Raw genomic sequence first — 15,763 nt, forward strand, 5'->3', positions numbered from 1 at the left:
TCGAATCTGGTTTCCGTCTTTGCGACTAGGAATCATTCTGCGCACAGACATGTGTGGATCCCTTTGATGACGGGATACATACCTAGACCCACCAAGTACATTCATCGATGACCTCCGCAGTAAAGCCAGAAGCGTCTTTACTGTGTTCTTAGTTTAGACCCATGTTGTGTACTACAGAGACTGCACTTGTCAACGCCGTTTGTGGATATTGGATTATGCAACATGGGTCTTATTCAAGAACACAGTGTAAAAGCAATTTCTGACCCTTTGCCTCAGCCTGCCTGTATGGCACCAGCCTTTCTGCTATGTCTCAATCCTGAATTCTGTTCGCCATTCGCTTTTCCTACAACTCTAATATGACCTCCAGATTTGAAGAGTTGGCATTACAGTGATGACGGAGGAGTGTTGCATGCAGTGGCTCCGCAGTTGGAGGAGCTTGTACTTCCATCGACGTAGTTTTTGACGCAAGTTCTCGGGTTCGCACACGTAACGGTTGTTGGAGAGCCACGGACATGGCCGCAGCTGTAGTAATTGGTGGTGACGGTACACATTGTCTATGCGCTTCGTTAGAACAGATAAGCGTATTCAGGGTCGCACTCAGTGTTGAAGACAGAAATCTAAGGAGACACTCACAGTCTTCATATGTTTTGGCAAATGTTGTTCGCAAGGTAGTATGTGTTCGTATGAAGAATAGATACTGGTCAAGGAAGACGTTGCGTTCTGTTCTTGACACAAGGAACTGACTTGCTTTTATACCAGACGCAAGAGCTTTTTAGACTGAATAGCAGTGAATACTCTGAGGTAATTTACGCGGATAAGTCTTATATACCGTACTGTAAAATGGAGCAACGGGACACCCCTTGTCTAGGCCATTCTTACTTGGAAGAATGGTTACATTGCACGTTTAAGTGGGCTACAGACCAACAATCCTTTGATCGCCCAAGCAGCATCAGCGCGTCAGGCTTAACTGGGGTCGGTAGCTGAGCGGGCGTTTCCGGATATTTGCCTGTGGAAACATACCATAGCAGCTGTAAAGCATCTTTCACATCGGGTGCGGGCGTACCAGGCCCGTCATTGACTAGAGTGTGGGACTGACAACCCAATAGCGCCTCATTAGCTATGCAATCATTTGTAGATGTAGGCCTCGTTTTCCGCAGCTCCCAAAAAGTGCCATAGAGAGGGAAGCCATGGCGAGTTGAGCGCGCCGGTGGAGTACCGGCCCTCCGGCATGGCTCCGCCTCTGCATGGTCACACCACATGGGACAGCAAGCGCTGTGGCGTTAGCGACGCCCTCGAAGAACCAATCCGTAATCGCATTGGAAATCAATTTAGCGCTCCTTAGCCTCGCTTGCGGGCGTACAAGGCCCGTCATTGCAAGTCACTCTCGTCAAGACCCGCCTAGAATGGTATGATATCCTGATCCATAAATATATCATGCCCTAAGAGGGCCAACCAGAGTGTCGGTCTGGGGCGCGAGGGGTTAACTGTTCATTTCCTGTGCCGCTTGTGGCCCTTCCAACAGCCAAGCTTGATCTACAGGTGCTGTTCCAATAGCGCCGTGCCAAGCAGATTGGCGGCCGCAATAAACGACCCTTTGATTCTGTCTTCTGTCCCTTTGGAAGAAAGATACACTTATTCGTTGCGGAACTCTGGTTGGTCAACGAACGACAGGGCGCCTTTTCTGACAAAGAGCCTCTTGCAGTGAAGCATAGCTGATTCTTATCTTTCATCACACGGAGAGTGCTTGAGCAGCCGTGCGGATTATCCGACTGGATACCGATGGCTGAAGCGGGTTACGCTAGTCCTGTATGTTCGTCGCATTGCATTTGGTCCTTTGATGGATCTGCTGGCCAATGGGTCCAGCTACACCCCTATCGTAACAGAGTACGACTGAAAAAGCCGACAGCTTATGCAGGTAAGTAGGTAGTCACGCAGGTCAGCGTTTTTGTTCTAAGGCAACGCGTCGCGTCGTTTTCTTCGTCCACACAGCCCTCCACAGAGTCCTACTAATGATAGAGGTAATGGCGCAGGGATCAAACTCGTCGAACATGCCCAGCAAGGGTGTCTTAGTGTCAATCACATATGAACCAATGTTTCTTAATCAGTAGTAGACAATGTCACAGGACAAGAACCAGAATGCATTGTACGAATCAAGACAGGGTTGGGTTGTTGGATCTGATAGACTGGACGCCTGAAAACAAAGCCGAAAGTTACACGTACTTCTGATGAGTGCTGCAACAGCAAAAACCACACTCTTTGAACCGGAGCGAAGAATTCACGCCACACTAACCACAAAGGCAGACCTAATGCGCACTTTCCCCTGGAACTCCCTGTGTTTCCGAACAGCTATCGGCTGGTTTGATCATTCGATTTGGTGAACAAATTGGAGATATACACCGGAGAGGTTGAGAGGCCGGCTAATGCCCGGGAGGTCCAACGGCTGTGGTGTCTGAATCGCGTCGACAATAACGCTTAGGCGTGGCAGACGTTAGTCACAAGGGTCCCCTAAGATTCAGGCCGAAGACGTGAATTGCTCGCTGAGTGCCGCTTCTGGCTCTGCTGGTGGCTACCAGCCCGCTCGTTGTGCGGAACCTAGAGATGGGGCACGCGAAGGGGTTGCTCAGCGGCACTTGGAAGCCATAGGCGGCTGAGATGTCCTGCACGACAACTTCCGCCGCGGGGGTGACGTGGATTTGGTGTACGCCTCGCCTGTCCAACGTCGTCGGCGTGGTAACCGTTTCGTTGTCGACACGGGCTACCGGCTCTATCAACACCGACGCCAAAGCGTTCTGCCAATGTCGCCATCGCTGGGGCTGTCCTTGCCGACTTCGACGCCTAGCGCTTCGTTTTTGCCCTTATGGCAGGAGGCCATAAACTCAGAGGGGCAGATCGGCAAACATCTGTCAGTCGTGACCGCCAGGTCGCTTAGGTCGACTGACGAAGTACAGACTGGGCAAAGGCGCATGGTCAACGGCGACGCCGGAGCCACGGTCTGAAGTTGGTCATAGGCGGCCTTGTTGAGAATGGCGTCGCGGCCAATTCGTTAGGCAATGATGAGAGCGGGGACCTTGCTGCGACGGAAGACAAGAAGGGTCATGATGTGAGTCATTTGGCGACCTGCAATATCGAAAGCAGTGAACGCTTCCCGTGGGTTGCCCAAGAGGCAGTAGAGGGCGTCGGGGCTTCTGTCGAGAGACACGTCATTGACTCTATCGGCATGATTCAATGGCAAGAGCCTAAAGTTCCCGCGGACTCGTGAATGCATGTGTCTGGCTGTCGCTAACTGTGTCCTTAGGCTTGGGTATCTCGGCCTCAAGCTTCGTTGTCTCATGTCGAGGTTCAGATACGGCAGATACAGGCTCGGGCCCTTGAGTACTGTTTATTCGGGGACGTTGCGAGGAAGGGGTTGAGCGGGTCCTCCATTCGAGACGGGCATTGGTCAAGCCTTCTGAAGCGATGCTTGTCGGACTTTGACGGCCTCCGGTATCGTGAATGTGTAGCCTTTCATCTCCAGAGTCGGTCAGACGGAGCTCAAGTTTCTGTCGGCGTGGACTAGGGATTGATTTGTCGTCGGGGTTGAAAATCCGGGAGCGTTTGCTAGGCTTCGAGGGGGGGCGCGTTTCTAATTGGCGTGGCCTTTCCCTAAACTTATCAAACTTATCTTCGTTCAAGTCAAGTATGTCCTCCAGCTTCTCAACCACAATATCGGGGCGGCCAAGGAATGTTTCGTCGTCGCTACTGGCATCCTCTGAAGGATAGTCTGTAGTTCTGAGTTGAACATCGTAGATAGCAGCGAGATATGCTAACACAGACCGATGCCTATCCGTTCGAGGATCCCTCAAGCAATAAAATTCGTTCGCGTTTCAGGGAAATCGTGAAAGTTCGGGTTCAAGGATGCCTTGTTCACGGCGATAGACAACAACAGGGCGGATGGGGAGAGTCGGATTCCTTAAAGCGTTGTTCCGCATGTAGGCATGGGATTGACGGATCTGGGCTTCAAGGCGCTGGTATTGGGCCTTGACGTTGTCCTTGAATTCTTTAAGCTCCTGTTTGACGAGACCGATATCGTTTTTGAGCTCTTGCTTGACGTGGCCGATTTCTTGCCTGACGAGACCGATGTTGTTTTTGAGCTCCTGCTGCACGTTCTTTATACCACCATCTCCTGTGCTGCCCCTGTAGTTTTTCCCTTGCAAGCCGCTTGATGCCTGCTAGTGTTGCCATCTGACTCAACCGCGCCGGCAGTGTCGTTCCTTCTTTGGCCAGCCGGTCCGCAGCCTCGTTTCCTTCGATGCCCTGGTGTCCCGGAGACCAGTGCGTCCGTATATCAAAAATTCTGGCTGCTTCTTGGATTTCGAGGAACGCCTCTTGTGACGAGTCCGGCGCCTTGCCGCGGATACCTTGTATAACGCTGGTGTTGTCGATACATATGTGGATCGGATGACCGCGAGTGGTGAGCAGAGCCCTTCTGAGGCCGGCTCGCGCCCCTTCGACCTCGGCGTCGAACACTTCTGCTAGTCCGAGTCGGCCGCACCCTTGCGTTATGCGTTTGGAGTCTCGGTAGATGACGAAGCCGTACCCCACGGCTCCGTTCGTCGCCCTGGAGCCGTCCGAGAAGACGATCATATGGCTTTCCGGTACTGTCTTTAGCCAGCGCTCGAAAGCTTTCGCAGCCTCTTCTTTGCATTGGACTACTATCTGATCCTGTGAGCTTGGCAGGTACTGTGATTGAGGAACGCTGGTCTTCCGCATCTTGGCAGAAGTTCAGCCGTCCGTTGTAGTCTCGTCTGTTGCGTCCCTGATGGGAGAGCCGCGCGACTAGCGGGTGTCGGCGATCAATCCTCTGCAGTCGGACTGCGGCCCGTAAGCGGACGCCCTCTAAGGCGACTTTGGCGACGGTAAGCCGGCGTCTCGGAGAAGGCTACTGGTTGGCGTTGTCCTCCAGACAGGCAAACGGTCCTTGCTGCCGCTGTGATGACGCTGTCGATCTTCTGCACGAGCCCCTTCTGGCCTGTGTTGACAGGTCTTCCTTGGAGAGGCGGATTGTGTCTGTCTCCGCTTGGCGTCTCGAAGCCGGCTTCGTGATACCTGCGTACCATGTTTCGGCGCCGAAGAGCGCGATCGGCAGTACGCAGGAGACGACGGCTTTTCGCACGGCGGCCGCTGGATCCCCTCTTTGTGTTGTAAGCTGCTCAGGTGTTGAGCTGCCTTCTTTGCCGCAGCTACTTTGTGTCGACATGGTGCCGGAAGGACAGTCTCTTGTCGAACCATACACCCAGCCAGCGTACAGGTTTGTCGAGGCCTTGACCACCAAATCCCCGCCCTGACCTCTGGCAGCTCCGCTGGCTGGCCGTGCTTCCTAGTAAAGTGGATGACCTCGCACTTGCTCGGGTCGAAGGAGACCTTGTTCTCCGAGCCCCATCTGAGAATGCCGGCTGCGCTTCGGTTGAGTATTGCGACGTTGCTCTCCAGGGAGGGCTGATGGCCAGAGTGGCGATGTCGTCCGCGTACCCGAATCGCGCGTCCGGGTCGTCTTCAAGTATCTCCGCGATGTAGAGCAGAAAGACGATGGGAGATAGTGGCGACCCCTGAGGCAGCCCGCATGACAGGGGAAGTATTCCGTCGTGCTTTCTTCCAGTCGGACTCTGCGATGCGGTTGCAGCAGAAGCTGAAGATGAGTCTAATCAGCCGTGTGGCCATCCCTGCTGACGCAGTCTAATGACGAGCCGGTTCCGAAGGACGGAGTCGAACGCCCCTTTTACGTCCATAGTCAGAAGTGTCGCCGTGAGCCTTTTAGGAGGGCCATTCGATATCGTGGGCGAGGCAGGTCGTCAGATCGACGGCTGACCTGCCTGTAGAGCTCCGATCTGTTGCGGACTGACGATGCGCTCGACAATCGCCAGGGACGCCATCCTTCTGGCTATCAGTCCTCGAGTCCCTTGCCCAGGCACGAGAGGAGCGCGATCGGCCGCCAGGACCCGGGCTTGGAGGCATCCCTGCCGGCCTTCTGGATCATGACCACCTCAGCTCTGCGGAAAGGCAGAGGAAAGTGGCCGGCCCGCATACAGGACTGGAATAGCTGCCTGACCGGTTCCGAGATGACATCCCAGCATGCCTGGAGGAGGCGTGTTGTGATGCCGTCCACACCAGGGGTCGTTGTCTTTGTTAAGGTGGCCGTCTTCACTTCTTCTCCGCTAACATTGTCCTGCCAAGTAATCGCTCGCCTCGGGACGACGGGTACGTCAAACGGGTCACCCGGTGCGTCATCTTCCGCACTAAACCTGTCGAGAAGGGCTCCCGAAGCGCTTGAGCCTTTTCGTTAGTATCCTCGATCGTCTGGTTGTCCACAACCAATGGGGGTGCTCTGGTCAGTAGGCTCGCCTTCCGCCAACCCATGATCTGGTACAGGTCCCGGTCTGAAGCGACTCCATCGATCTTTCCGGCCCAGTATGCTCGCTTAGCCTTCCTCACCGTGCTCAGGAACGCCTTTCGTTTCTCCATTAGATAAAGGTGCGCATCTTGCTCCGTCTCCCAGGCTTGTTGGTTGCGGGCAGCACGGTATGCTCTGTGGGCCTCTGCGCATTCCTCCGTCCACCAAGCCGCGCCTTTACCATGTTTTCCTCTCTTCTTGCCGACCGCCTCAATGGCTCGGGAGAAGAGCTCGACGATGTGACTTGCCTGCCCGTCCAGGTCTTCCGGAGTAGGTTGATCCCCCAGATTGGGCATCGCAGCTAGCCCCCCTTCGATCAGGTCTCTCAGCCGAGGCAGCGCCGAGTCGGGCACTGACAGTGGCCGTGGCTGCGGGTGGCCCTCTCCCTGTGACACTGGGCGTTTGAGTAGTGGTATGACGGCCACGATGGCCTCGTGGTCAGCTCCCGGGTGTAGCTGTGGGCTGACCTGCGCGTGCGCAAAAGGGATATTAGAGAAAGCCAGGTCCAGGACATGTCCGCAATCCTGGGTTGCCACCCCAACTTCGCTGATAAGAGAGAGATTGTGGCCGTCTGCCCAGCCTGCGATGTCATCTCCCCGGTTCCCGTTCCTCGTCCCGGGCTCCCAAGAGTAGTGATGCGCGTTGAAGTCACCCGCGATCAAAGCTCGCTCCGGGGGTTTGAGTTCTAGCAGTATCCCTGTTGTGCGGCTGTGGGGGTCGCGGGGTTGTCTGTACACGTTGACGATAGTCGTCGTTTTGTCGACCACCAGCCACAGTACGTCTCTCGTGTGGACAGGCCTCTGCTGCTCCACCGTCATCCCTATCCCTTTGCGTGTGTAGGTCAATACTCTTGGTCTGGTTCCTTCGCTGTCCCAGAAGTCGACCGGGACGAAAGAGTCGAAACCCGGGTGCGTGTTCAGTTGCACGTTTCCGTCCTTCCAGCCCGTCCAGGGTTCCTGGACGAGGACCACATCTATCTGAGCCTCCCAGCAGAGCTGCAGGAAAGCCGTGTGCGCCGGGGAGATCTTTCCGACGTTGCCCTGCGCAACGCGTAGCATCCGTGGGGTCGCCGCTCTCGGCTTACGTCTCCGAGTCGAGTTCGAGGTGGGTGTAGGCATTCGCGACGTTGTAGTTTGGCTTCTGTGCTGCCCGTTGGCTCCTGCTTGGCATGGGTAGCACGGGACGGTCGATGGAGGTGTTGTCGGGGGAGTCTTCGCCTTCGCCTTCGTCCGCCTCGTCTTCATCCATGCTGCTGCTGTCAGTGCTTCCGTCACCGAGGCAAACGATCGAGCTTGCGGAGGGCGTTCTCGTGCGCGCGCGCTTGGCGCCGGGTTGCTGGTTCTGGCTGGTGGAGGTAGGGACGCCTGCCGCCTCCTGGCTACTGTCGGATCGGAGTAGCCCCTCCTGTCCACCGGAGAGGCTCGGATCCGGAGCCGCGAAAGCATCGGACACTCTGTACAAGGCTACTCGATCCGACAGTAGCCAGGAGGCGGCAGGCGTCCCTACCTCCACCAGCCAGAACCAGCAACCCGGCGCCAAGCGCGCGCGCACGAGAACGCCCTCCGCAAGCTCGATCGTTTGCCTCGGTGACGGAAGCACTGACAGCAGCAGCATGGATGAAGACGAGGCGGACGAAGGCGAAGGCGAAGACTCCCCCGACAACACCTCCATCGACCGTCCCGTGCTACCCATGCCAAGCAGGAGCCAACGGGCAGCACAGAAGCCAAACTACAACGTCGCGAATGCCTACACCCACCTCGAACTCGACTCGGAGACGTAAGCCGAGAGCGGCGACCCCACGGATGCTACGCGTTGCGCAGGGCAACGTCGGAAAGATCTCCCCGGCGCACACGGCTTTCCTGCAGCTCTGCTGGGAGGCTCAGATAGATGTGGTCCTCGTCCAGGAACCCTGGACGGGCTGGAAGGACGGAAACGTGCAACTGAACACGCACCCGGGTTTCGACTCTTTCGTCCCGGTCGACTTCTGGGACAGCGAAGGAACCAGACCAAGAGTATTGACCTACACACGCAAAGGGATAGGGATGACGGTGGAGCAGCAGAGGCCTGTCCACACGAGAGACGTACTGTGGCTGGTGGTCGACAAAACGACGACTATCGTCAACGTGTACAGACAACCCCGCGACCCCCACAGCCGCACAACAGGGATACTGCTAGAACTCAAACCCCCGGAGCGAGCTTTGATCGCGGGTGACTTCAACGCGCATCACTACTCTTGGGAGCCCGGGACGAGGAACGGGAACCGGGGAGATGACATCGCAGGCTGGGCAGACGGCCACAATCTCTCTCTTATCAGCGAAGTTGGGGTGGCAACCCAGGATTGCGGACATGTCCTGGACCTGGCTTTCTCTAATATCCCTTTTGCGCACGCGCAGGTCAGCCCACAGCTACACCCGGGAGCTGACCACGAGGCCATCGTGGCCGTCATACCACTACTCAAACGCCCAGTGTCACAGGGAGAGGGCCACCCGCAGCCACGGCCACTGTCAGTGCCCGACTCGGCGCTGCCTCGGCTGAGAGACCTGATCGAAGGGGGGCTAGCTGCGATGCCCAATCTGGGGGATCAACCTACTCCGGAAGACCTGGACGGGCAGGCAAGTCACATCGTCGAGCTCTTCTCCCGAGCCATTGAGGCGGTCGGCAAGAAGAGAGGAAAACATGGTAAAGGCGCGGCTTGGTGGACGGAGGAATGCGCAGAGGCCCACAGAGCATACCGTGCTGCCCGCAACCAACAAGCCTGGGAGACGGAGCAAGATGCGCACCTTTATCTAATGGAGAAACGAAAGGCGTTCCTGAGCACGGTGAGGAAGGCTAAGCGAGCATACTGGGCCGGAAAGATCGATGGAGTCGCTTCAGACCGGGACCTGTACCAGATCATGGGTTGGCGGAAGGCGAGCCTACTGACCAGAGCACCCCCATTGGTTGTGGACAACCAGACGATCGAGGATACTAACGAAAAGGCTCAAGCGCTTCGGGGAGCCCTTCTCGACAGGTTTAGTGCGGAAGATGACGCACCGGGTGACCCGTTTGACGTACCCGTCGTCCCGAGGCGAGCGATTACTTGGCAGGACAATGTTAGCGGAGAAGAAGTGAAGACGGCCACCTTAACAAAGACAACGACCCCTGGTGTGGACGGCATCACAACACGCCTCCTCCAGGCATGCTGGGATGTCATCTCGGAACCGGTCAGGCAGCTATTCCAGTCCTGTATGCGGGCCGGCCACTTTCCTCTGCCCTTCCGCAGAGCTGAGGTGGTCATGATCCAGAAGGCCGGCAGGGATGCCTCCAAGCCCGGGTCCTGGCGGCCGATCGCGCTCCTCTCGTGCCTGGGCAAGGGACTAGAGCGACTGATAGCCAGAAGGATGGCGTCCCTGGCGATTGTCGAGCGCATCATCAGTCCGCAACAGATCGGGGCTCTACAAGGCAGGTCAGCCGTCGATCTGACGACCTGCCTCACCCACGACATCGAGATGGCCCTCCTAAAAGGACTCACGGCGACACTTCTGACTATGGACGTAAAAGGGGCGTTCGACTCCGTCCTTCGGAACCGGCTCGTCATTAGACTGCGTCAGCAGGGATGGCCACATGGCCTGACCAGACTGATCTTTAGCTTCTGCTGCAACCGCACCGCTAGAGTCCGACTGGAAGAAAGCACAACGGAGTACTTCCCGCTGTCATGCGGGCTGCCTCAGGGGTCACCACTATCTCCCATTGCCTTTCTGCTCTACATCGCAGAGATACTTGAAGACGACCCGAACGCGCGATTCGGGTACGCGGACGACATCGCCACTCTGGCCATCAGCCCCTCCCTGGAGAGCAACGTCGCAATACTCAACCGAAGCGCAGCCGGCATTCTCAGATGGGGCTTGGAGAACAAGGTCTCCTTTGACCCGAGCAAGTGCGAGGTCATCCACTTTACTAGGAAGCACGGCCAGCCAGCGGAGCTGCCAGAGGTCCGGGCGGGGGATTTGGTGGTCAAGGCCTCGACGAAACCTGTACGCTGGCTGGGTGTCTGGTTCGACAAGAGACTGTCCTTCCGGCACCATGTCGACGCAAAAGTAGCTGCAGCAAAGAGGGCAGCTCAACATCTGAGACAGCTTACGAACACAAAGAGGGGACTCCCAGCGGCCGCCGTGCGAAAAGCCGTCGTCTCCTGCGTACTGCCGATCGCGCTCTTCGGCGCCGAAACATGGTACGCAGGTATCACGAAGCCGGCTTCGAGACGCCAAGCGGAGACAGACACGAATCCGCCTCTCCAAGGAAGACCCGTCAACACAGGCCAAAAGGGGCTCGTGCAGAAGATCGACAGCGTCATTACAGCGGCAGCAAGGGCCGTTCTGCCTGTCTGGAGGACAACGCCAACCAGTAGCCTCCTCCGAGACGCCGGCTTACCGTCAGCCAAAGTCGCCTTAGAGGGCGTCCGCTTACGGGCCGCAGTCCGACTACAGAGGATTGATCGCCGACACCCGCTAGTCGCGCGGCTCTCCCAGCAGGGACAGCAACAGACGAGACTACAACGGACGGCTGAACTTCTGCCAAGATGCGGAAGACCAGCGTTCCTTCAATCACAGTACCTGCCAAGCTCACAGGATCAGATAGTAGTTCAATGCAAAGAAGAGGCTGCGAAAGCTTTCGAGCGCTGGCTAAAGACAGTACCGGAAAGCCATATGATCGTCTTCTCGGACGGCTCCAGGGCGACGAACGGAGCCGTGGGGTACGGCTTCGTCATCTACCGAGACTCCAAACGCATAGCACAAGGGTGCGGCCGACTCGGACTAGCAGAAGTGTTCGACGCCGAGGTCGAAGGGGCGCGAACCGGCCTCAGAAGGGCTCTGCTCACCAATCGCGGTCATCCAATCCACATATGTATCGACAACACCAGCGTTATACAAGGCATCCGCGGCAAGGCGCCGGACTCGTCACAAGACGCGTTCCTCGAAATCCAAGAAGCGGCCAGGATATTTGATATACGGACGCACTGGTCCCCGGGACACCAGGGCATCGAAGGAAACGAGGCCGCGGACCGGCTGGCCAAAGAAGGAACGACACTGCCGGCGCGGATGGGTCAAATGGCAACACTAGCGGGCATCAAGCGGCTTGCAAGGGAAAAATTACAAAGCCAGCACAGGAGATGGTGGTATAAAGAGCGAAGGCCGCGGTACGCGGACTTGGGGCTTGAGGCAGCTCTGTCCAGCCCTCCTGAACTGGCCTTGCCGCGGGCTACGTTACATCACCTGCTGGCGGCACGATCGGGTCACGGGGACTTCGAGCAATATCACCGACGTTTCAACCACGACGACGCTCTAATGATGTGCTCTTGTGGAGAGGCGAAAGACGTGGACCACCTGGTCTACTGTCGACTAACGCTGGCGAGGAGGCAACGGTGGCCGACCCTCCACTCTCGCAGTATGCCCGAGCCCATAGGCCCTATGGGATCTCTCGAGGCCTACTTCAAGAGATTAATCACCGACCCACGAGGCTTCGAGGCCTTTCTCCGCGTGACGGACTTCTTCCAGAAGATCTGTCTGCGGTAGCAGCATCCACACCTACGTAGATGTGAGTGCGGACTACAAAGAACCTCCCGATTCCAAGGGACGATTTGGGAAAGAATGAAACTGGGGCACCAGCGGGAACCGGGGACAGACAGAACGCGTAGTGGCCACAAGGCATGATTTGGAGGACGATGTAAAGAGACGACGTACTGTAGAGTAGGTAGCCTTGGCTCACGGCCCTCCACGCCATATACCCTTCGGGAGGTCTGCGGTAAGGGCTCTAGCCCGGCCGCCACGGCGTTAAATACAACAACAACAACAACAACAACGGAGCCAACTCAACCGCTTCCGAGTACGTCGCGGCCGGAACCACCCTGCAGTTCCCCAATGCCGATCCCACTTGCAGCCGTCCCTCTCAAAATGTCACGGTGAACCTCTGCCGTGTTACCGCGCGCATCGCAACCTCGCCCCGGTCCGGTATCAAGTTCGAAGCTTGGCTGCCCGAGAACTGGACCGGCCGCTTCTTGAGTACAGGCAACGGCGCCCTCGGTGGCTGCATTCAATATGAGGATCTTGCATATGCCTCTTCCCTCGGTTTCGCTTCGGTGGCTACCAACAACGGCCACGACGGTCAGAGCGGACTCCCATTCTTGAACAACGAGGATGTGATCGAGGACTTCACGTACCGCGCCCTGACGACTGGTGTCGTTGTCGGCAAGGACGTTACCAAGTCGTTCTACAACAAGCCCTATACCAAGAGCTACTATCTCGGCTGTTCTACTGGAGGTCGTCAGGGCTTCAAGCAGGCGCAGGCCTTCCCCGATAACTTTGACGGCATCGTTGCCGGAGCTCCGGCCTTCGCCTTCAACAACCTCACCTCATGGAGTTGCCACTTCCTCCCCCTCACCGGCCAGCAGGGAGCCGACACCTTCATACCCATGACCATGTGGCCGACTATCCACGACGATATCCTGGCTCAGTGCGACGAGCTGGACGGTGTCAAGGACGGCTTCCTCGAATCCCCTGATCTCTGCGATTATAAGCCCGAAAGCCTCCTCTGTGGCGTCAACAGCAACCAGACAGATGCCTGTCTCACCCAAAAGCAAGTCGAAACCCTCCGCGGTATCTATGCGCCCCTGATCGACGCCTCCGGCGACCTCGTCTACCCGCGCATGCAGCCTGGCGCTGAACTCTCCGGCGCACCGCAGACCTATTTTAGCGGACAGCCCTTTGGCGCCTCGGACTGGTTTAAGTACGCGATTCTGAACGATTCCACCTGGGACCCGGCCACAATCACCCCTGAAGACTACGTCCGCTCCTCAAGCCTGAACCTCTTCAACATCGAGACCTGGGACGGCGACCTGTCCCTCTTCCAGAGACGCGGCGGAAAGCTCCTGCACTACCACGGCCTCATCGACGGCACGATCTCCAGCGACAACTCGCCCCGCTACTACGAGCACGTGTCCCAGACGATGGGCCTGGCCCCGGCCGAACTTGATGAGTTTTACCGTCTGTTCCGTATTTCCGGCCTTGCGCACTGCAGCGGCGGCACCGGAGCTGCGTTCATCGGTAACCAGGCCAAGAACATGGCGAGCCTTGACCCAGAGGAAAACGTCCTCATGGCTATGGTCCGCTGGGTTGAGGAGGGGATTGCCCCTGAGCATGTCACCGGCACTGCCTTTGTGAATAACACCGTGAGCGCTGGCGTCGATTACAAGCGTCGCCATTGCCGCTGGCCGACGCGCAATGTCTTCAAGGGAACTGGGGATTACAAGGACGAGAACAGCTGGGAATGTGTACCAATCTAGATTAGACGCCATTTCGGTGGTAGATATCCAGAATCTTGCCTTCTCTTGGTTGACAAGGTGGTCGCTTCGTTTGTTCGCGCGGCCGATTGTAATATCAACTACGTGATCTTTTTCCAATCCATTTCAGCCCTTCTGTCTTGACAGGGTTAGTCATGAATATTCATGTGTATTAGTACTATGTGTGTGATCATATCTGACATCAATCCAAACGGTCTTTGCTTCCCGACCGACGGCTAGTCTCCTGGGACGGGGCCGAAGAATTGGAGCCAATCTCGACAACGCTCATATCTGACCGAACATTGAACGTTCGGCCTCTCCAGTTCACCGTCGAGCCACAGAAAACAGCCCAAGTCCAAATGGGGAGAGCTAGGAACTCCCTTCCAAGCCAGGCGGGGACCCACTCCAAAAAGGACCTCGGGGGTGCTCCGCCAGGTGTCGCAGTGCCTCTGGCAAACTTGGGCGTATTCTCGTCTACTTCGACGGAATACCCAGCGTGAAGGCGGTTGTATGTGAACCAGTCGAACGTCATCCAAATAGTTGTAAACGCCGCCCAGTAGAGGCCAAAGGCACCCCAAGTCTGCGACGTGCCAAAGGTGTTGTGGAACCAGGGAAGCGTAGTGACCGCGAAAGCAAAGTAGCCGCAGCAGGGAAGGCTCTCAACACCAGGCTCGACTAAGGTGGCGGCAAGGACCGTCCACTTTCGCGCACGAAGCCATCGAGCGCGACGGGCAAAGTATGCGTGTACTGACATGCCGGCCATTGGCTGAACGGCAAGATCGCCCATGACGAGTCCGTGGTTCTTCATGCCCGGCAGACTAGACTTCCACAATAGATCGCCAATAAGATGATCCTCGCAGATGTACTCGGAGAAGTAGTTGATACCCCTAGGTAAGTTTTTGTTGGGTAATATCGGGTTTTGGGTCGGGTCCGTGACGGTATCTAAATGCGACTTGCGAAACATATTGCTCTTGCCAACAGCGCAAGGAGCTACGCCAACGGTATTGATTGCACAGTAAAACTTGGCGTGGCTTGTAGCCATGAACATCTCGTCGAGGCGGCCTCCACCTTGACTCTTCGCATAGTCGAGGAACGAAACCCTTTGGCCTTTGCTGGTGGTGTGTTGCGAGGAGCTGGGCTCGGAAGTTGGATACAGGAGCATCTGCGTCTCTGCTAAGGACTCTCCTCGAGACACAGTATCGACGACGATTGGCAGAAGGTGGACAAATTTGTAAGGCTTGACTTGTTTCCCGCCTGGTCCGTATCCCAACAGCTTGTCAACCATACGGCCAGCAACGCCCTTGGCAATCCAAATGTTGCAGTCCATGACCCAAATGATGTCTCCTTTGGCCTCTCGGTACGCGCGACTGATATTTCTGATCTTTGGGTTGGGGCCTAGGTTATCGACGTGGCCATCAGTGCCATGCAGCAGTGGATCTTCCTCCTCGACTAATACTCGAGCATCGAAACCAGGGAAGTCCTGCACTAGCTTCACTAAGACGGGGTATGCAGGGTCACTCTTCTCAGCCACGCAGAGGTGAATCGTCAGTTTGTCGCGCGGATAGTCTTGTCGGAACGAGGACGCTATGCATTCGTAGAGGCCATGCTCAAGACCCTTGACGGGACGGATAATGGTGATATGCGGTACATCCTCTTCCTTGAGAGATGGGGAGACGGCAGGTCGTAGGCGAGAAGAGTACGAGAGGAAGCTGAAGGAGATCAGTGGTTGGTTGTCATCACCTAGGAACTGAACTCACATTCTAACGATACCAATGGACTGCACGGCATAGACAAAGGTGCTCCATCCAGCGCAAACGATCGCAATGGCTTGCGCCACGGACGACCAGTCTACCATTATAGGATCGAAGCCGGTTGCGATGCGCGATGCGCGAAGAAAGGGGGTTTTGATGAGGAATAGCTGATACGCCCAAACGCCATGAGAGGAGGATGCTGCGGGAGAAAGGAAAGGAAGATTCGTCAAGAAACCGCGGACAGCATGGCAAGTGTCAGACTCCCGGATC

The 15,763-nt window shown here is 56.6% G+C and overlaps 2 protein-coding genes across 2 annotated transcripts; one reads left to right on the plus strand and one right to left on the minus strand.

The window, feature by feature from the left end:
• Positions 1-12,263: 12,263 nt before the first annotated feature.
• On the plus strand, positions 12,264-13,807 carry BDP55DRAFT_748758 (tannase and feruloyl esterase; the record flags this gene model as incomplete). Its single annotated transcript, XM_060580596.1, has 1 exon — positions 12,264-13,807. A coding segment is annotated over one exon (1,482 nt), but the record flags the coding sequence as incomplete, so codon positions are not given.
• A 137-nt stretch (positions 13,808-13,944) lies between these two features.
• BDP55DRAFT_695375 (ceramide glucosyltransferase) lies at positions 13,945-15,597 on the minus strand (the record flags this gene model as incomplete). Its single annotated transcript, XM_060577461.1, has 2 exons — positions 13,945-15,451; positions 15,500-15,597. The coding sequence occupies 2 exons, from the start codon at positions 15,595-15,597 to the stop codon at positions 13,945-13,947; spliced, it is 1,605 nt and encodes a 534-aa protein (XP_060427351.1).
• Between the last annotated feature and the right edge of the window lie 166 nt (positions 15,598-15,763).

Source organism: Colletotrichum godetiae (genome assembly GCF_030913485.1).
Source record: "Colletotrichum godetiae strain CBS 193.32 chromosome Unknown BDP55scaffold_31, whole genome shotgun sequence".
In the NCBI taxonomy this organism is placed as follows: domain Eukaryota; kingdom Fungi; phylum Ascomycota; class Sordariomycetes; order Glomerellales; family Glomerellaceae; genus Colletotrichum; species Colletotrichum godetiae.